Here is a 21836-nt window from a genome sequence, read left to right on the forward strand (position 1 = left end):
GTTTACATAGTAGAAGGCGTATATCTTTCCAAGCCGCTCTTGCTCCCTTAGCATCATCGGGCTTGCAACATGAGAATTATCCAAAAAGTTTTAAACTTATTTCACTTTTACTAATTATGTACTAAAACTTTCAATTTTATCAATTGAATCCCATACACTTTTATGTTTTGCCGATTGAGTCTATCCAGACAATTTTAGCAAGAAACCGTTGATATGGACGCCGGTCATCCTATGTAGCACAATCAATACTGATGTGTACAATTTTTTTAATAATGTTTTATTATTTTTTTGAATTTTTAATCAATTTTTATTTATTTTTTATTTTTCCTTTTCTTTTCTCTTCTTTTCTTTTTTTATTTTCTTTTTCTTTGTTTTTTCCTTTTTCCCTCCGCCTACCACCGCTGGGCCTCGTCAATGGCCATCGGCCTCGAGCGAGGGACGCCCAGGCACTGGGCTAGCAAGGCCCACCCTCGCTAGCTTGGATAGGACACCCTCGCTGGTCTCGAGCAAGGGTCACCCTCGCCAAATGTTGAGACAAGGAAAAGTGGAGACCTTGCAAATGCACAAGGCACGTGGAGAAGGTCTGGAGATAGTTCGAGGATACAGGAGATGCAGATAAATCATCGCTGCCATTTTCGTTTTGCGGTTGCTTCGCTGCCTCTCTAAACTGAGTTGAAGCTTTAAGTGTGCTACATAACTCTTTTCTATTTCAAGGATATTGCAAATCTGGCGAGGGCAGCCTCGCCAAGCCAGCAAGGGCAACCCTTACCCATCTAGCATGGGCAGACCTCACCAGCCAGGCCCGAGCTACCCTTGCCGAGGTTGTCCTTCACCCAAGGCCAATGGGGACAGACCTCGCCTGAGGTTGGCAAACGTCATCAGCCATTGACGAGGCCCAATGGTGGTCGGCGGAGGGAAAAAGAAAAAGAAAAAAAAAAGAAATTTTTTTAAAAATATTAAAATATTATTAAAAATTATACATGTCAGCATTGCCCGTATCACGTAGGACAGTTGACATCCACATCAACAATTTCCAATCAAAATTGATCAGATGGACTCAATCGACAAAACGTGAAAAGTTTTAGAACTCAATTAGCAAAATTGAAAGGTTTAGGACTGAATTGGCAAAAGTACAATAGGTTTATGAATTTTTGGACTATTTTTCTATAGCGGTGCGCTTACTTTCCACTAGCTTGAATATTTTCTTTGGCAGCAAAAAAATTTGGCTCCTATAAGTAATAAGCTACATATGACAGCTTTAATGAGTTGTAGTCTGCCTGTAAAAGTCAAATGCTCAACATTCTTCCCGTTATCCTTTCACTATTGGTTTGCAATCTTTGTCACTAAGCTTTGCTAGATATTGAAGGAAGTTCAAGGTGGGAAAATTACCACAAAAGTTATAAATATATTGTAATTATGCTAGTTCAATACTAAACCTTTTTATTTTGCTAATTTAGTATTAAACCTTTTGAAAATTTGCCAATATAGTCCATCGGGCTAATTTTCATCGGAAATTACTGACATGGATGCTAGTAATCCTACTTGACACCGCCAGCACTAACATGGACATTTTTTTATAATTTTTTTGTTTTCTTTTTTTTCCTTCATCCTTTGCGGTTGCCAGCCTCCTTGATGGCCAGTGAGGGCCGACCTCACCCATTGAGCGAGGCTCGCCCTCACCTAAGGCCAATGAGGGTCAGCCTTGCCTGCTTCAGCAAGCCTTGCCAAATACCAGCGAGGTGACCTCTATTGAGGTGACGACAATGGCGAGCCTCACTAGATACCCAATAGAATTTTGATAGGCCTTTGCCAAGTCTCACCTGAAGTTGGTGAGGCCGACCCTTGCTAGCCTTGGGTGACCCTCGCTTAGCGAGAGAGGTCGGCCCTCACCAGATTCCAGCGAGTGTGAGCCTCGCCGGCCCTCGTTTGTGGCCAGTCGTTGGCCATCAAGGAGGCCATCAACCACAAAGGATGAAGGAAAAAGAAAGAAAAGAAAAGAAACAATACATTTATTTAAAAAAGTCAAAAAAATAATTACAAAATTGTCCACATCAATGTCGGCTGTGCTACGTAGGATAGCTGGCGTCCACATTAGTGATTTTTGGCCAAAATTGGCAAAATGGACTGAATTAGTGAATTTTCAAAAGGTTTAAGACTAAATTGACCAAATTGAAAGGTTTATAATTGAATTGACACAATTGCAATAGGTTTGAGACTTTTTTGGTAATTATCCCTAATGAGGCATCTCGATATTGTTTGGTAAGCACTTCATGGATGAAATTTATTTATGTCAATAAAATTTTTACTGATATTTTTTTTAAAAGATCATTTTATGTAATGTTTTTCATTGATATTTTAAAAAAATTCAATTTATGTAATGTTTTGGATTACTTAAATTTCATCCTTTAAAGTTTCAAGTTGGAGATTGTAACTATGATTTCATTTTGGAAAATCTTCAAAGAGCGCTTTTTTTTGTTTCATCTTATTATCCAATTATATGTATATGTATATAAAAGACAACTGATATGAAAAATAATTGATGACAAAATTTTGAGCTTGTTTCCTATTTATAAAAGAGTATTAGGTGTTCTATTATAGAGGGCTAGTTATAGATCAAGATGGTTTATGGATACTCAAATTTGCACCTCTTTATTAATGTGCCGCGGACTTTTTCTAACAGGCATCTCAGATTACTTACTTAATGAGATGTTGGTTTATTCATTCCGAGATGGTATTTCACCAGCCATACATGTTTCAAAGTTGACTTATTTAATGGGATGTTAGTAAGTCCCTTATATGTTGGTAGTTAACTAACCACACTTATAAAATGTGAAAGAATTTCCTGACTCACTAATTTATTGGGATGTTTGGTAAATTTGTTATAGGATTGATATTTTACCAAACAGACAGGTAAAATTTGAAAGAAATTGATAATTTTGCAAATTTAATAAAATATTGCTAAATTCTCTAAAGTGTTGGTAGTTTAATACGCAATCTTGTAAAATTTCAGAAAATTTGGTAAGTCGGTGATTTCATAGAGGGTTGGTAAGTTCCTTATATGGTTGGTATTTTGTGTAAGTTTTAAAGAAGTTGAAAATTTATTAATTCCTTATAGGGCCGATATTTTACCAGAAACAATTGTGGACTTTAAGGCTCCGTTTGTTTCGCAGAAAATAAATAATTTGAAAAATATTTTCCTAAAAATGATCGCTTATATCGCTTACAAAAATCAATAAATGAAAAACATTTTCACCATCCACGAATATATTTAAATATAAATTGTTATCGATAATGAAATATTATTCATTTTAAGTGATACAAGCAATCATTTCTAGGAAAGTAGTTTCCAAATCAATCATTTTTTGTGAAACAAACGTAGCCTAAAAGAAGTTATTAACTTACTAATTTATTGGAATATTGACAAATTTCTTGTAGGATTGATGCTTGACAAAATACACTTGTAAAGATTCAAAGAAGTTGATAAGTTTCAAACTGACTGGAATGTCGTTGAGTTTATTATAGTGTTGGTAATTTACTAATGGTTTACCTGACATTCGAGTTACCACGGTCATACTTTTTTTACCAGTGTCATTAGAAATATACCAACAACTTCAGAATTCTACTAAATAAGGAAAATTTTCCAGCTTTTCCCTTAACCGGACCTTGGAATCGTCTAAGAAGTCCAATTAGCGTGTCTTCTCATCCATAATTCGAGAGAAACACCAATCCTAATTCCCAAATTTTTCAATATGCTGAATACGGCATGCTAGATAAGTCCCGCATTAGTGTCATTGCCAATTGTTTGTCCAATTGTTGAATAGAACGGTTGAATTGGCGTGAGAAGAACATGAAAAAAAAGGACCTGAGAAACTTTCCGTTCTGTGATAGACCAAAAAAAAAACAAAAACTTTCCGTTCTGTAGAAGCAAAATGGTAGGTAATGGTGTTGCCAAATTTCTGTTTTTATGATTGTGTTGCATTTTCCATGTTCATGAGAACAATTCTTTGCGTCAAAAAGAAAAAGGAATTGCCGAGTTACACGGACAAACTTGCGCGGGCCTGAGGATCGCTGTCTGTTTATACTTCCCAAAGTTCTCTTAATAAGGCATTGGAAGAGATGAAACGAACTCGTGCATCTCATGTTTAATGAATCAAAAGTCAAACTGTCAAAATGCCTTTTATTCAAAAGAAAGTCGGACATGCCAAATTGAATGAGCTTAGCATATGAGGACACTGAATATGTGAATGAATTGCGCTGAAAATATTGAAGTAACTGAAAATTGGAAGACAGGAAGATATCCATGACACTAAAGGGTAGGGGTGAACTCAAATGCTCAGAACGTTGAAACTACTTGCAAATGCGGATGAAACCAATGTAAAGGAGACCAGGTCTGAGCTTGGACACCTAATTCTCTCTCCCTCTGGGAAGCTTTATTTACATGAGGATCTTCTCTCAATGACCTAAATCTAAAGGAAAAGGGGTTCACAGTCTCTCAGCTTGTTGGTCCTCACTGATTTTAATTTAAGCATTTGGCCTTTCTTAACCAGCAGCTCGAATTTTAGACCTTCAATGCTAGCTTCTGAGCAGCAAGAGCTTCAGCCTCAAGGGTGGGCTCCCATAAAATGGTAGTTTCAGCAAGTAACGAGGTCACGACGTATGGGTCCATGTTTGAGGCAGGACGCCTGTCTTCCAAGTAACCTGTTTATCATTTTAAGCCATTAAGTGATTGAGCAAGGAAGGTCAACTTTGTTTTATCGATGTGCAAAAACAGTGAGATGTCCAACTGAGATGTCAAAGTCTTAAACTTCGATCATGTTCTGTATATGTTGGATGAGTAAGGACTGATATGAAGATATACATTTGTCGAGGAAGCAAAACTCTGGGAGTGCTCTATGATTATTAAAAGTTAAAAAAAATTTGCAAAGTAGAATTCATGAACTGAGATCAAAAGACAGTACTATCTGTATATTATTTTCTTAGGGTAGCATTTCTTGATCACTCTATGAAATTTAAGCATCTCCAATTTGATATTCAGACAGAGCACAAAAGGGAAGTGGTATGGTCATTGTTATAGTACCTTTTCTTTGCTTCTCGGTGTCACGGCCCACACGGATTGAGCAACCACGATTGGCAACTCCCTGCATAACAGAATTTTAGTAAAGGAATTTTAGTAATTCAGGCATCACAACAAAATTTGAGTTCAATTTAACTGGTAATCTTCAAATTTGACTAGCAGCTGGTAAGATTCTTCCCAGCATTACCCAAGAAAATGTGTCGATGCTGGCTGTTTCATGCTTTCCCGTCAACCTTCTCTCATTTCCTTCTCCATAGGCACTAATGTGCTCCTTGTGGCGAAGTGAGAGATTCAGAATTGCCTTCTTTATCACTTCAAAGCCTCCCTCTTCTCTCATGCTTTTTGTACTGCAGAAAAGGAGTTTAGCATACCCTTAAAGTCCTTTGATGAACAAAAATACTCAATAAAGTCCATGTTATTTCTATGGTGTGAACCTGTAGTTAGTGTGGCATCCTGCACCATTCCAGTCACCCTAAGAAGGAAGAGAATATTTAATCAACTTTGGAATGATATGTTGCGTAAATGGTGATAGTGAAGTCAGCTACCTCTATCGGCTTTGGATCTAACGTGAGGACAACACCAGCTTGCTCAGTTATTCTCTGTTATATAAGCAACATAAACAATCAAGTATTGAATATTGTAGAACGTCTGTATGCACCTATTTTGTTTGCAGTTAATTCGTATATTTTCTAGAGCAAGTAATTGTAATTTCACCTCGAGAAGGTATCTTGAGCACCACATATGATCTCCCGCTTCAATTCCCACACTCGGTCCCACTTGGTATTCCCACTGCATAATAGAAGCCAGTGTTTTGGCAACAGTCCTGTGCTTCTAATTCCATAAAAACAGGGAAGATGGAGGTGAGAAATTACCTGGCCCGGCATCACCTCTCCATTGGTGCCACTAATGTTGATACCAGCATATAAGCAAGCCTTGTAGTGAGCATCGGATATGTCTCGGCCGAATGACTTATCAGCCCCAACACCACAGTAATAAGGCCCCTAAATGAACATAAAATCTCACATCACAATACAAGTTTTCTCATCAACTTAAAGCCTATTATCCAACGATATATAGGAAAATTCATTGTGAAACAAGTTCTCACCTGGGGACCTGGATATCCTCCAACAGGCCAGCCCAGTGGCCATTGAACATTTGTCTGCATTAGGGTGTACTCTTGCTCAATCCCAAACCTGATGTGAACATTTAGCCAAAAGTTATAAACTTGTCCATCTCAAAACTTTCTAATTCACAACAGAAAAACCGTGTGTTTGGATCTCCTACCATGGAACTTCATTGATAACCTTTTGCTTACTGAAAATTTCAGCAGCCCTGGCACGTTTGTTCGTTGGGATTGGCTCACCAGCTGGTGTGTATGTATCGCAAATAACCTGCACACGAACAATAATTATCCGTACACTGATTCGTATGTCCTTTCTCATTTGATCAACCTGTTCAGATGATCTAGATGGACGCAAAAGTTTTGACAACATAATACTGGTTTGGTGGATGATTACCAAGATATTGTTGCCGCCTCGGAAAGGATCCTTGAAAATTGCTTGAGGGCTGTTAAAAAATCAAGAACTTGATCGCATGATGTGAAGGAAATATAGTAAGACAGTTTCGGGTTTATGTCATCTTACTATAAGATCACTTCACTATCCTCCCCTGGAGCTTGACCGGTACTTGATCCATCATAGTTCCACTTCGGAAGTTCAGATGGGTGCTCAACAGGTCGAGCGATCGTCTGATTATTCAGAAACCATTAGATCAGTAGCATGTAAAAACAAAAACTCAACATATTGTCGCCATTCATACCTTTGATTTGCTGCGCAGATCTGTGCCAGATCCTCCGATCCTGTCTCATAGTTAGACCAATATCAAAATGTGAAACAAGATATGCCAATGCAGAAATTGAAAGAAAAATGGTGCCGCTTGTTGAATGTTGCTTAAAACGTATGACATACTTATTCTCATGGTAGATTGAAGAAAAAAGCGAACAGAGTAGTTCTAGTATTTCCATCTTTTTGTGCACCGCACTTAAAGGTTTCGGGCATTAAAACATACCAAATGTATTCTGCAATTATCTTATCAGTGTAGGGCCGGACGTCCAAGTTGAGAAGATTCTCGAGCCTGTTAATAGTATCGTTCTCAGACTTCAAAGCATACACCCTGAACTTAGAAAGGATCTTGGTGTTCCCACTCTTCTTCTGTTTTAGCAAGAGAGAACTCCATGTTTTTGCTGTCATGGGACTGGCAGTCAGCGAGTTCTTTGTGATCCTCATCTGGCATTGTGTCATCGGTGCCAAAATCTGCGCCATTGCTGCCTAGTCTGAAAAAAAAAAAAAAGTGTGAGTAATAGACATATCTACTGACAACAAAAAACCTGGGAGCTTATGACATGGAAGACAGTTCAAAGGACGAGCTCTATTTGTATGACTTGCCTTTCGACATGCTCAAGAGTTTTAGTTTTGAAAAGATATGGACTAGGTACTTCAAAGAAAGGGTCTCTTTTGCATGTGGCAGCGCCAGAAAACAGAAATGCGCTTCTTGATACACAGAAAATTGAAAAGCTACACATTTGTTTTCTCTAAAAACAAGACTACTTTCATGTAGGAAAAACTTGCATTTTTTAAGCATAAATAGTGAGTCATATCAATGGCCCTAAGGATGCTACCAAATTCTCCTTTACAAGAAAAATAAAAAAGGTAGCATAACTATACTTCTTTCAGAACCGTTTCAAGATTATTCTCAGGCCTCTTCCCAAAAGAGAGATTGTGGGTAAGTAATATACTGAGGGCAGTTACATAGTTGAAGGAAGCAGACTGCAGAGCGCAACTATTTAAAGAGATTAATGGAATCCCAACTTACAAGGGTCAACCAACAAACATGTTATTCTAACATTTCATTAGATATAACGAATGATCAACTCCTGAATCTTGACAGTGCACCTAATTCCTTCCTCTAGCAACCCAAAAGGCAATCTCATTGAAGTAGTTACTTCTTTTACAAACTTGGCATAATTGCAAATTACTCTTGCCAACCGCTTTGGCGAAAATATCCATAAGATATCACCATGGCAGAGCAAGACTAATGAACACAGCAATAATTAGTATGACCAATTGAAGTAATAGAACAAGAAAAATCTGAGACTCGAGTCAATACTAGAGCAATTGATTCCAGATGAGGTCCACAACATTCACTTTATAATTGCCAACGATTGATTTAGTTATCAAAATAAAAGAATACAATGACTAATACTCCGTTCATTGCAACACACACAACTTCTTTTGCAGACATTATCGTCACAAAGAGATGAAGTCCATGTCAATTGTCAACCAAACAAAATGTGGCAGGACAACCTTCAAGTGATCAAAATGGAGACGTCATGGATCAGACCTTCAGTCCAACAGTCAAAAGACCTATTTTAATGCCAAAGATGTACTCAATTGCTTAAGATGGTGCTCAAAATTGGCAAAGGATTTTACCTGAGAACCTCTGCAGAATGGCTGACCAGCAAACCAAGAATGTGAGAGAGAGACAGAGAGACAGAGAGAGAGACAGAGAGAGAGAGAGAGAGACAGATGTAATTTGTATGAGGTGCAGCTTCTTGTATAGACTACAGAGTAATTTGGAGGGCGCAAAAATGTTAGTGGCTTTTCCTTAGCAGATAGGGCTATGTTTTGAGTGGCGGAAAAAAGTTGGTGGTGTCTCTTTGGAAGCTCCAAAAGAAAGTGTAGATCACCTTCACCACGACAATAAGATAAGGGTTTTTTCTTTTTTAAAGAACTCTCTCTCTCTCTCCACCATTGCATTTCCCTTCAAACTCTTCATAGAGAGACTCTAGAAACTCCAATATAGGACAAAACAACTTGCAGCTTTTAGTTCATAGAATGCTGCTGTCAAATGCTACCAAAAGGTCTCCAGATTCTCATAATAAACGCTTCTCTTTTGAGCTGAAACAGTATTAAATCCTTCTTCGATCAAGATCGATCATGGGTCAATGTGAAATCTTTTGCAGTTGAGTCCCCAAAGAAAGTCTTCAAGAATTTGCCCTTTTCTTCAGCTCTGCTGAGCGTGCCGCTGTAGATTCCCAGGGAAGAAATAAAAAAGATTATATTTATTGTTTATATCTCCACAAGTTGCATTGCATGTACATCAAAAGAGTTGACTAGCGTCATTTTTTATGCCCCTCCTAAATTCAATTTTGTTTTTTTATGAGCGGCTATAGAGTCGTGCTATCGTATTAAGCGACCCAATAGAAAAGTGTCCCGTCATAGATATGAAATCGGGTTCGATCCGATCGTCCAATTAATTATTAATTAAAGCATGGAGAAATCAATCGCTATGCCGTATGGGTTCATGCGCGATTTTTCTTCTCCGCATAGGAGTTTATGCATTAATATTGAATTCTCTAGGGTCAATATCGAAACGTACTATTGTTAGGTGAATATTTCTTGTTTTGGCCAGATTTGTTAGGTGAGCTAGAGTGCAATATATGATTAGGTGAATCTTTACCAGCTGCAATTTGAAAAGACTGCAATATATGATTAAGATGCACCCAATCTTGAACTAGAAAAGATCAATTAAAGCAAGCAAGACAATCAACAACCAGATAAGACAACACTGATTGTGAAGGAAGATAACAAGGTCATGGCTTTAAGAAATTTAAAAGATAGAAAATATCGCATCTCGATTCGAGAAATCGAATTCGAGAAGCTCGGGATTGTCCTATCAAGTAGGGAGAATTTCCTCGAAAAAAAACCAAAAGAAGACGAATCTTTTAATTGGTGACAGAACGACAGAGGTTGCTTGGTTGCTGCTAAACCAGTCCTCATCAAGATCACAACACGACCAAGTCACCTTAGACCAGTAACCCTTCACCACGCAGGATGTCTGATTAAGAAGGACCTAATCAAAATTCAAGATGCAAAAAGAAAATTGGAAGGAGAAAAAAATTAAGACAAAAGACAAAATCAAGAACCGAAACGAGAAGCGTTTGAGTCCAACGGTTTTCGCTCCTTTGTTGCCTCTTTCTTTAATCATAATTATCGTAATGAATTGAAACGTGCAGAAGTGGGGACGATTGCAAACAAGCGAGAGATGGCAACGATTTCGTACTCGCCTTCCGCTTTTGGGACCAGCGGATAAAGCAAAGTTTCGAATCTGATCCACACGACAAGGGCCAGTTTTAGCCGTTGCTGGTCCTGATCCGACGGCTCATCCTTTTGCACCAGAGATCGGAGCCACCAAAATCATAAATTATGCGCAATGTAATATCAATATTTTAAACTTTTTCATGTCACGAAAATCCTAAAACCTTTACTGGCATGACATATCAATACAAATTTGGGCATTGGCGACACGAAGAAATTTTTTTGAGTATCGGTATCACCATGAGCAAAGTTTAGAATTTTTTGTGGTAGGCAAAGAGTATTTTTGTCGTATTAGTATAAATTAGGGGTACAAGTGACCTAAACAAGTTTGGGGTATCAGTGTTACAATAGACATAGTTTAAAGTTTTTTGTGGATATTTTTTCCTTTTTTTTAAATATTCTTTTCCTTTTTTCGTCTGAGCATATTAGTCGGATATGATAAGTTTTGAATGAAAAGTTTATACGCGAAATGGTGATAGATTTTTAATTAGTAGTTTCATAGGATAAGGTTACTTAAAGTTTATTCACCAATGCTTAAACACATTGCTTTTTTAGTCCAATTCCAAGTGCTCAATTCATTTTAATTTTTTGCTAAAAGTTTATTTTCTGTTTAATTTAGCGACCAACTTAAAGAACGAAAAAATTATTGCCTAAAAAGAGTAATTCCTAACTAAAGAAAGCAATAAGACGCTTTCTACTTTCTTTATGAAAAAAAAAATTAAAATAGTAATCAAGATCTTTTACAACACTAATTTAAAATACTCGCATTTTATCACATAAAATAAATGCACATACATATTTTCAATAAACCCTCCTTCTCCCATGTAATTTTGCTTTTTATGATAAAATACTCGTTCTTGTTAAGTAAATGAATGGTAAGTGTATAAAACACGTCTTTCTATACTCCACTTTTTATTGACGTAACATCTCAATTGTCATTTATACTCGTTCATCTTTTAATTTCTCGCTAGATAGCAAAAATAGTACTTAAATCCATTATTAGTTGCAATACTTTAAAAATATAACTTTTAAATAATATATATAATTTTAAATGAGAATAACATCATTTTTAGATTCTCATTTTTTAACGGACTTTAAAAAAAAGCCGGTATTTACCCGTCCATACGGTGTCTTGTAATTTCCATCCCATATAGTAGTATATGGCATATACTACTAACTAGACTGAGTTTGGCCAGTTAAGGAAATTTTCTTCAATTAATAAATTGTCGCCCCGAGAAAGAAATATTATAAGGAATATTTCTCAAGTTCTTTGACATAGAGATCTTCTTTGCCCATATATATCTATTCTGATGATTTTCGTATGTCAAATGACGATGCGCAATTACAAGATACATGGGGACGTTTTGGGTCATAGGAATATTTTAAGGAAATATATAGTACCCTAGGAATCCTTCACTTCTAATAGTACAAGAGAAATTTAGAGATAAATGTATCAGAATTCTTAAAACTTGTCGTGAAAAGTATAATTGAGTTCCAAAATTTATCAAATTGATGCAATCAAATTTCTTCATTAACTCATCCAATTTACCTAAGGGGAAAAGCTAATGTAGTGTTTTTTATTATTTTTCGGGAAAATTCCAAAAAAATGTCTGAAATAAACATTGTTTCAAATAAGAGCATGAAGTGGTTATGTCAGTTTCAAAGAAGAGCATAACTTTCTAGATGGTCAAGAGCATTTTTGTACTTTACCTTTTTTTGAATTTTTTACCTTCTTTTCTTTTTTCCTTTTTCTTTATTTTTTCCTTTTTCTCGTTTTTTCTTTCTGTTTTGCCGGTCGCCGGCCACCGGCAATGCCCAAAGAGCGCTAGGCAAGGGTCACCCTCGCCCGATCTGGTGAGAGCCGGCGTTTAGCTATGGCTGACAAGGGCGACCTCACCCAGCCTTCTTCGAGCATCGCGGGTGACCAAAAGAAAGAAAAAATTAGAGGAAAAAAGAAAGAAAAAGGAAAAAAAAGAAAAAATAATTTAAAATTAATATTGTCTTTGGACAAAAATATAATTGAACTGTCGAAATATTTAACCAGCCGATAACAGAAGAAAAAAGAAAGAAAAAGGAAAAAAAGAAAAAATAATTTAAAATTAATATTGTCTTTGGACGAAAATATCCTTGAACTGTCGAAATATTTAACCAGCCGGTGACCGGCGAGATCAGGCCCTTATTTAAAAAAGTCATGGCCACTTCAGGTCCTTATTTGACACAAAGTCCACTTCAAATCCTATTTGAAAAAATGAAAGCATTTTGGACTCTTATTTACAAATTTCCCTAATTTTCCTAAGGGAGGTGCTGATGTGATTATCATGTCAGCTATTTCAAGAAAAAAAGCACTGAAAAACTAAAAGCAAAACTGGAAGCGTTGGTCCTCCACGAAGCAAGCGTTCCAAGATCCAGAGACGTCCTGCTTCTCAACCGAAATCGGTGCGAACCGGGTCCCCTCGCGGCCGCAGTTCGTGCAATCAAGAAAACCCCGCAAAAAGACAGATGAAAACTTTCTACAGATTTCTTTGAAAAGATCGAATTTTTACAGTTTACCTTCATCTGGGTGCGACGATTCCGGAACCTCTTCTGGTCCCCCAAGCAAAAGGCCTCTCTGCTCAGCTCCAACCTTTACTTCTGCTCCTCAGGATGCAGACACTGATTGAAGAACCTAAAGCCAGCCACAAATAACTAAGAAAATGCCTCTGAGATTGAACGAATCATAGTCAAAATACAATCCAAAAGAAGAATCTTTATATGGTAATCCTTTTCTTTTCATCTGGGTACTGTGAATGTGAAGCAAGAGATGGGGAGCCGTACGCTCTGAGTTCTTGGATTTGCTGGGGAGCGTGTGCGGCGGTGGCAGCGCTTCCTCCTCCTCCTCCTGGGGGTTTGTCGGAGGAGGAGGCGCCCTGGCCATCGTCGCCTGGGGCTCCGCCTGCCGCCGAGGTTGTCGCTGCCGGGATTTACTCTCTTGCTCTTTGCTACTCCTCCTGCGGAGGTGGTGAATAGAAAGAGAGAGAGAGAGAGAGAGACGATGGTGAGGATGTGGGATCGTGCAGAGAGCGAGAGAGAGAGGGAGTGCAGGGGAGTTGTTGAACATGGAGTCGGACGGAGAAGGGCTCGAGAGGGGCTGGCCGCACGATTGCGCCGGCGGCGGCGGGTACGGAATACCAGCGGCGACCCTTGCCCCTCCTTCCGCCGCCGCCGCCGCCGCCTCAGCCGGTGTCAAGTAATCCCCAGGGTCATGAGCGGCACCTTCGAGTTTCTCTTTTAATTTCTTTTCATTATTTTTCTAAAATAGCTTACATGACAACCACATCAGCATTATTCTTTTAAGAAAAATAAAAAATGTCTCCTCAGCCTTTTCCTTTTAACTTAATTAGACGAAACTAACGAAAGTACTCGATTACGCATTAATTTGATAATTTCTAGGATCTAATTATATTTTTTGAAAGTTTTTAGAATTTGATTGTACTTTAAGAGTAAGTATTAAGATTTTTAGTACACTTGTCCCAAAAAATTTTAAGATTGTATTTATTGGTTGAATCTAAAATCCGATCTATTTAGAAAATCGGACAATATGCTAAACTAATATACCTACAAGTTCTTAATTTCAAATTGTTCTTATGATTTTAATAGTAGAGATTTGCATATAAACACGATGGAGAATTACTTCCATATTGGAATACCAAAGCACTTATATAAGTTCACAAGAAATACCAGCCTCTTCATACCTCAGTGCTTATGTAAGGGTTGAAGTATTTAATTTATTATCCGTTTGTTTCGCGAAAAATGAATAATTTGAAAAATATTTTCCTAAAAATGATTAGTTATATCGTTTGAAATAATTGGCCAACAAAAGAATATTTTCATTATCGATAATAATTTATGCCTAAATTTTTTTATAGACGATAGAAATATTTTTCCTTCCTTAAATTTTTATAAGATCATTTTATAGGAAAATATCTTTCAAAACGTGAGTCTTTCGTGTAACAAACTGACCATTAATGTCAATTTTTCCTCTAACATGAAAGGCAGGTGACATTGGTTATTAATAGTGTTTAGGGTCCAACGAGATGGAGTTTTGTGAAGAGAAAATTGATAAAGTGAGTAGAATAAGACACGGGTTTTAAAAGTCTTATATATTATAAGATCATGTGTTTGCTTCTATAATGAGATCAAGAAGCCGCAAATTTGTGAGATCGCTTAGAGCCTACATATGAGTCTCTGAGAATTTTGCATTTGTGAAATCTCTATGCTTAAGGCACAGAGAGATATGGTAGAAACATGTGGAGAAATCCTAAAACTTGTGTCAATAGTGTATTTGAGTTTTAAAATTTTCATTTCATTAATTTGATTCCTGAAAATTCCATTAAATCACAAAGTCCAATTGACTGAAAAAAAGGCATTTTTTAATGGGTTTATACCACTAAAAATCCTAAACCAATATCCTATGATATATTTACCCCAAAGTAATTTCTGTCTCATAAAAAATCACAAAATGGTACTGTTGACTCAAATCTACCCTACGTTAGCATTCCGTTTAATATCCCATTATAATGTATATGTGTTAATACACGTCTGCAAGACGAATTTAACATGGAGAATGACAATTTCAATGTGGAAAATCATGCATGTATTCTAAAAGAGGGTGGATTTAGATTAGGTTTACTGATTTGGAATTTTTTGTTAGATGAAGATTAGTTTGGATAAATGTGTTTGGTGATACCAGTGTGGGATTTTGCGTAAGATCAAAGTTAGTTTGGGCGTAAATGAGCCATGAGGGTATCGATTTGGGTTTTTCGGTGAGATGAAAATTAGTTTTGGATAAATGTGTCATATGTCCCAATTTGAGATTTTTAATGGTGTTAACCTCTTTTTTATTAGTTTTAAGTGAATGGAAATCCTAGAAGACCTCGAGTATTTCCATAATTTGGTGAAATATTGATCCACGTACCTCCGTGGCAATATGTACCAACATCAAGATCAAAAGTGAATGTTTTTTAGCTATCAAAGTTGATAATTTGTCAATCCTTTCGGTTTTTCCACATCTTACCCTAATTACTACACGTATCGTGAGCACTTTTCCATGCGAAAAGTTTGGCCAAAAAAGGACATGAGAGTCCGTCTATGTTATTAGCCAAAGGGTGTCTATTCTTAGTTTATATTAAATCTAAAATTAGCTTATACTAAAGATAATAATCATTATTATTACTAGAATTTAGCAACTGATTGAGCAAGCTCTTATTTGGAAGGCGATCATTTTGTGCATGGTTCCACTTTTTCTTCACATCCAACTTAATTTTTAATGTTGTCTGGACTAAAAATTTAGAGGGTCAATACTACAAAAAACCCTAAACTGGTACACTTGTGATAAATTTATCCTCTATTAAATTAGATTAATACCACGAAACCACAAATTAGTACACATATGACAAATTTACCCTCCGTTAATTTCCATTAAATTTTACTGTCAAATTACTAAGTTAGATAACACAAGACAGTTGACAGGTGTATCGGTTTGGGATTTTACCCCTCTGTTTGTCACAGACGTACCAATTTATGATTTCGTGGTATTAATCTAGTTTAATGGAGGGTAAATTTGTCACAAGTGTACCGATTTTTTTATTTTTTATGGTTAAAAAATTAATTTGGGGTAAATTTATCGCAAGTGTTCCAGTTTGGAATTTTTTGTGGTCAAAAAATTGGTTTAGGGTAAATTTGTCACAAATGTACAAGTTTAGGATTTTTGGTGGTATTAACCCAAATTTAGAAGAGCAATAACTTTAAAACCTAAACTTGGGCCACTATTGACCAAGTAATGTGAGTAGTTAGATTTAACAGGTTCTATATGGGATCCACATGATTGACGATTCACGTCATTAAGTCCACGGCGGATCTAAGACAAGGCAAGAATTTGCCATATGTACCGTATCATATGTAAATTTTATCTTGTTATTACGGTACGGGATTTAAAGGTACTTGCGTCAAAGTGTTGAAGAAATTACGTTATAAGCCCGCCCATGAAAAAACTATGTTAAAATATCAAATAAGAAAAATTTAGAGTTTCTAATGCATCAACCTTTTCACAATGTTGGTTATTAAAAATATTTTACGGGTGAACCGTTATAATTTCATACTCTTATTCGATGAATTTCAATTATGACTTTTCCACTTCTAGGTCAACACGAAGAGTTCAACTTTTCTCGATTACACGTCAATATCTGGACAATTGAATATTTGTCTTGTTATTCTAGTCTTCGACTTTTTCTTTTCTTTTCTTTTTTCTGCCAATTGCTATACTCTACATAACGAATCTATTTTCCCAAAAAGTGTTGACGAAATATCTTTCGAATCATGGATCACTGCGATAAAAGGTGTGAAAGGACTTTTGTTGGTTCTTGGATAGGAATCGTATGACGAGGAATTAAAAGTACTAAGACCGTAAACAATCATATCAAGCCATGTAAAGGTATTGAAATGTAAAGATGAATTGAAGATAAAACTAATTTGTGTTCTTTGATTGATTGGTAGACCCTTTTACAAACTACAATTCAAGTTTTTTTTACTGCCAACGACAATTAACAACGGTTCAAAGAGAAATTAAGCGCAATGCTCATGTATCCTACAATTCAGTGACTTCTACGTACAAACAATTATTCACAAATCACCAACTCCACCATTCCGACGGCTGTGCTTCCACTACTTCACCGGTCGTGTCATTTCTTCTACTCTGACAATTATATTTTCTCCACTTCTTCGCATCAATTGCTCACGAGCTTCTTGTCTCCACAATCTTCTCGGCTCAACTACTCGACAATTATGTAAATTTCTCCCTTTGCGAGGGTTTCTCCTACAGTTACGCCTAGGGTCGCTGACTTCACCATTTATACGGTTACCTCATCTTGCCGATGGTTGTATCAACCGTGGCTTTTATCATTTGAGTAAATCTTGGTTTGTCAACATTTCCTGTTGAACTTAGCCATTTTCATTTATATCTTCTGTCGGCTAAATTGGTTTTCTAATAAACTGAATTTGCCGGCTATCCTTATAAACACTTGGCCAATCTTTCCTCCATCGCATCTTGCTCGGTCTCATCTAGTCTGGGTCGACAATCAAGAACTAAGTTTTTTTTTTTTATATTCACATATGCTTCTTTTAAAAGAATCAAATGGTTTTTTATTCTTTTAATATCCAGGCATAATTGTTCTGTAAATCGAAGAGACGTGCATTTAATCACCCTACCTTTTCTCACTCCTTTTCACCCGCTACTGTGCACGTCTCTTGTCACGTCTTTCATGGAAAAAAACCCCATGTTATACGGCCCAATTCCAAAAAAAACCCTCAACTTTATACTTTATCCCAATTATATCTTGAACTTTTTTTTGTCTCAAGAAAAACTACAAACTTTTATCTAAGTCCCAAATCTACCCAACCGTTACAAATCCGTCCATTTAACGTCAGAAAAAAAAAACAAAAAAACAAAAAAAAACAAAAACAAACAGAGAACCGGGAAGGAGCGGCGGCCAAGCCTTCGCCGGTGGCCGCCGGGAAGGAGCGGCTGCCCTCGCCTGGGCCTTCCCGAGGGCCGGCAACCCTCGCCGGCCCCGGGCGAGTCGTCGGCGAGGGTGTGCAGCCCTCGATCGGGGCGAGGGTCGCGCCTCCCCGAGATCGGGGCCGCACGCCCTCGCTGTAGACTCGCCGGCTCGGCGAGGGTCGCCGGCCCCGGAAGGCCCAGCCGAAGGCCGGCGGCCCTCGCCGCCCCGGGCGAGTAGTTGGCGAGGGCGTGCGGCCCCAATCCGGGCGAGGGCGACCCTCCCCGAGATCGGGGCCGCACGCCCTCGCCGGCGACTCGCCTCGGCTCGGCGACCCTCGCCCGTAGATCGGGGCCGCACGCTCTCGCCGGCGACTCCCCGGGCCGGCGACCTCGCCCAGATTGGGGGCTGCACGCCCTCGCCGGCTACTCGCCCGGGGCCGGCGAGGGTCGCCGGCCCTCGGGAAGGCCCAGGCGAGGGCCGCCGCTCCTTCCCGGCGGCTGTGGCGGCGGCCACCGGCGAAGGCTTGGCCGCCGCTCCTTCCCGGTTCTCTGTTTGTTTTTGTTTTTTTTTTTTTTTCTGACGTTAAATGGACGGATTTGTAACGGTTGGGTAGATTTGGTACTTGGATAAAAGTTTGTGGTTTTTCTTGAGACAAAAAAAAGTTCAAGATATAATTGGGACAAAGTATAAAGTTGAGGGTTTTTTTTGGAATTGGACCCATGTTATACTCATTTAAGAAGCCTATTCATTGAGGCGACATGCATCTAGCCAAAAAACTGCACCTTTTCATTTGCTCCTTTTCCCTTTGATTTTGGGAGCCAGGTCGAAGATGATATTTGATCAAATCATTCTTTGTCCTGATTTAAGTCGCTTCCATTTTCATCTGTTTTTGAAGAAATGCTTCCCTCGCCATCATAAAGAGATCCTCTCTATTCATCGGAATTTTATCTCTGAACGAACCTGATCAAATATAAATAATCACTGCATTTCCAATCTTTGATGAGATATTTTTGCAGTGGTATCTAAGGTTAAGACCTTATATATTGTCCACTTGGAAACAAATGCGAATTGGTTTGGCTTTAGAAATCTGCTGGCTTAATCTAGACTTGCAAATGCCATACTTTAACATACATTAACATAACAATTTGAAAGGAAAATATACTTTTATGATGACATAAATGAAACTAATTATAGATTTAGGATTTGTTTGTTTTACTGAAAATTTCTTGTTGCTGAAAAGTTAATTCAAATTTATAATAAGCAAACTACTTTTGGAGTTTGATTGAACTAAAAATGAGTTGAAAAAAATTGATTTTATGGTATTTGATAATAAGTGAATCAATTAAATGCATCTTGTATATTAAATATGACATATAATGACTGAAAACTGGAATCAACATCTTCTCTGTGTATTATGTAATCCATAAAAAAATAAAACAAAATTGCAAAGAAATTAAGTAAAAAATTATGAAATCATATTCGTTGACGATTTTATGTATTCAAGATAACACGGGCATTAATGAATTATATTCAAGAGATGGTAGACAAGATTTATGAAAAAAATAGATGAGACTTAACGAAATAAAGAATCGATGAGAGATAGAAAAGAGAAATAAGGGATCCATTCATCTCACTCGGATGTGCAACGAGAAACCAAGAATAACGATTTCCTCCTTTTCAGAAGACGAGTCTCTTTCTCCGATTTAAACTGGTCATTGTTTGTCCATGGAAAACACTTTTCGTAGATCGGCTAGTTTCCCGTCATTCAAACACCGGAAAGTCCAAAAACAATTTTTGATAAATGATTTTTCCATCGAGCAAACCTACCCTCAAGATCAATCGGCAAGATGCCCGCGAGAGATGACCAACTCGGTACCAAGGTGGGGAAGAAAGGAGGATGGAGCAGTTATGTGGTCTATTTCGAATTTGGAATGGGACGTGGTTGAAACCAAAGAGAAACGCCGGATTTTAAGACTTGGCGGCTGAAGGCAGTCGTGCAAAAGCGCCGTTCATCTCCTTCAGATTCCTAAGAAAAAGTGCTCCCTCCCTCATTAGATTACTACTGTAGCCACTAATTGCCATGAAGGAGACACTAATATTTCAAAAGTTGACGGCATAGATGATGTAGATGCAGTGAATTCATCATGACCATAAGCCTATTTTACTTAGAGCTTGTGATTTTCACTTTTACTGCGCTGAAAAAGTCTACGGTAAACATGAAGAGAACAGATAGAACATCAATGATTTATCCGTGGACACAAATTCGACACTGTTCCCATCAATGTCAGCAATCCTGAAATCCACCAACCGGGTGATTGCAATCATGGAAAAAGCGCCCAACTTTTCACGAGCATAACATACCCCTCTTGATCCTTCCGCTTTTGGGTTTTGCTTGCGATGGATAGGGGTGATTCAATGGAGAATTATCCCTTTTGCGTTAACATCAATTTTTGTGCTATTGTACAGTACACTTTGCTATTCACAGAGGGAGAATATGAGAGGGAATTACTTCTTTTTTTCGCTAATGTTCCCTTCTTCAATGGGAACAATACAATTTTGTGGATCGGGTTTGGTCTAGCTCATCAAGAGGCGGTCCATACCCGATCTATATATAGTCTTGCCATGGGATAAGAATACTACGAATGTCATGATTTCTTAAAAAACTTTCATTTAAGTATCGTAATTTTCAATCAATCACTTCCGCGCGCATAAACAAGTGGTTATAAAAGGAAGTAGTTGAAAGTAGGAAACGGGTAACCATTTCTTTATGTTTTTCCATTCAGGGTAATTTTAGAAAGTTAAAAAAATGAGACCAAATTCACTGTTTTGTGAATTATAACCATTTATTTGGTGAAACATGAATAATTTAAAATATATTTTTCTAAAAATGATCGCTTGTATCTCTTGAAATAATTAACCAATAACAAGTGTTCTCATTATTGACAATAATATATGTCTAAATATTTTCGTGGACGATGAAAATTTTTTTGCTCATTCATTTTGTAAGAGATATAAGTGACCATTTTTTGAAAAACATTTTTCAAATCATTCATTTTTCGCCAAACAATCGAAGGTCTAATTTCTAAAGAAATCGATTACTTTTTCTTTTCAAATTTCCAAAGGAGAAGAAACCTTTCTTATTGCCAAATTTCCTTAACTCCTTTTCTTCTTTTTTTCCCCTTAGTTTCTTCTTTTAAGGTCTTTTTTGAATATAGATAGTGTTAAGACTAAGGGGGACCCTATACCTCATAACATTGGTGAAACTGGTGTTATTCACGTGGGAGCGCTCACTATAACGCTTATTGACTTTTACTTCAACGAGTTCGATTTTCACTTTCAAAAGAGTGAATATTTCTATAATAGGGTGGGTTTTGATCTTTTCATTGGTATTCCTATAAATAGCCTTGAAAACTCAAGTGTTGATATCATTCAACACTCAGTTGAGAACTATATAAAGGATTCATTAGCGAAAATCAATATTACACCCGATATTGTTTCTTGCAATTTCTTTACAGAGGGTGAATGTATATCCCTATTCGGCGGTGAATTAAGGCTATTGAATAATCAATTTCACTTTGGTAGGAAAAATACGAATAACCATGAATTATAGAAAAGGCGGCATTTCCTTTGATAAGGATGATTTCCTTTATTATTGGTCTCGATTAATACCTAGGATAGATAAAGAGATTTGCAAGGCCCCTTATTTGGGATTTAGGGATGCCTCTGTTAGCTTTACAGCTTACGTGCGATGATGCGAAAATAACACATATGGTCCTTGAATTTTGACCAAATGTATAATGTCATTCCTAATTTTTAATTTGTTCATTGTGGTCCCTGAATTTTCACCCAATGTGCAATGTTACCTTGAACTTTTAATTTTTTCAATATGATTCATAAACTTTTGATACATATTCAATTGAGCCCCCTGAACTATATAAAAATGTTCAATATTGTCCTTGAATTTGAATCAATGGAATGATAACGTTAGATATTTTCATATAGTTTATGGACTAGATTGAACATTTACTAAAAGTTCAGGACCATATCGAATAAATTAAAACTTCAGAAACG

General features: G+C 37.3%; 1 protein-coding gene and 1 long non-coding RNA gene across 3 annotated transcripts; both read right to left on the bottom strand.

Moving 5' to 3' along the window:
• Nucleotides 1–4239: 4239 nt before the first annotated feature.
• Nucleotides 4240–8878, bottom strand: LOC115693444 (glutamine synthetase leaf isozyme, chloroplastic). 2 transcript variants are annotated; one of them, XM_056305652.1, is made up of 14 exons: nucleotides 8563–8878; nucleotides 7142–7397; nucleotides 6893–6932; nucleotides 6718–6821; nucleotides 6592–6640; nucleotides 6359–6465; nucleotides 6180–6267; nucleotides 5947–6075; nucleotides 5789–5863; nucleotides 5620–5673; nucleotides 5509–5546; nucleotides 5262–5421; nucleotides 5078–5138; nucleotides 4240–4698 (listed from the first exon to the last, which is right to left on the bottom strand). In XM_056305652.1, the coding sequence occupies exons 2-14, from the start codon at nucleotides 7393–7395 to the stop codon at nucleotides 4559–4561; spliced, it is 1299 nt and encodes a 432-aa protein (XP_056161627.1). In that variant the 5' UTR covers nucleotides 7396–7397; nucleotides 8563–8878; the 3' UTR covers nucleotides 4240–4558. The 2 variants fall into 2 exon arrangements, with proteins under 2 accessions (XP_056161627.1, XP_030476294.1); XM_030620434.2 differs by having other exon boundaries at nucleotides 7142–7406; nucleotides 8563–8877.
• A 3630-nt stretch (nucleotides 8879–12508) lies between these two features.
• On the bottom strand, nucleotides 12509–13511 carry LOC130135852 (uncharacterized). The gene is made up of 2 exons (XR_008815040.1): nucleotides 13045–13511; nucleotides 12509–12895 (listed from the first exon to the last, which is right to left on the bottom strand). It is a non-coding gene; the product is annotated as an uncharacterized LOC130135852 (long non-coding RNA).
• Nucleotides 13512–21836: the final 8325 nt, after the last annotated feature.

Source organism: Syzygium oleosum, unplaced genomic scaffold, assembly GCF_021117445.2.
Source record: "Syzygium oleosum isolate NSW1041296 unplaced genomic scaffold, Sole_v2.1 Sole_v2.38, whole genome shotgun sequence".
NCBI lineage: Eukaryota > Viridiplantae > Streptophyta > Magnoliopsida > Myrtales > Myrtaceae > Syzygium > Syzygium oleosum.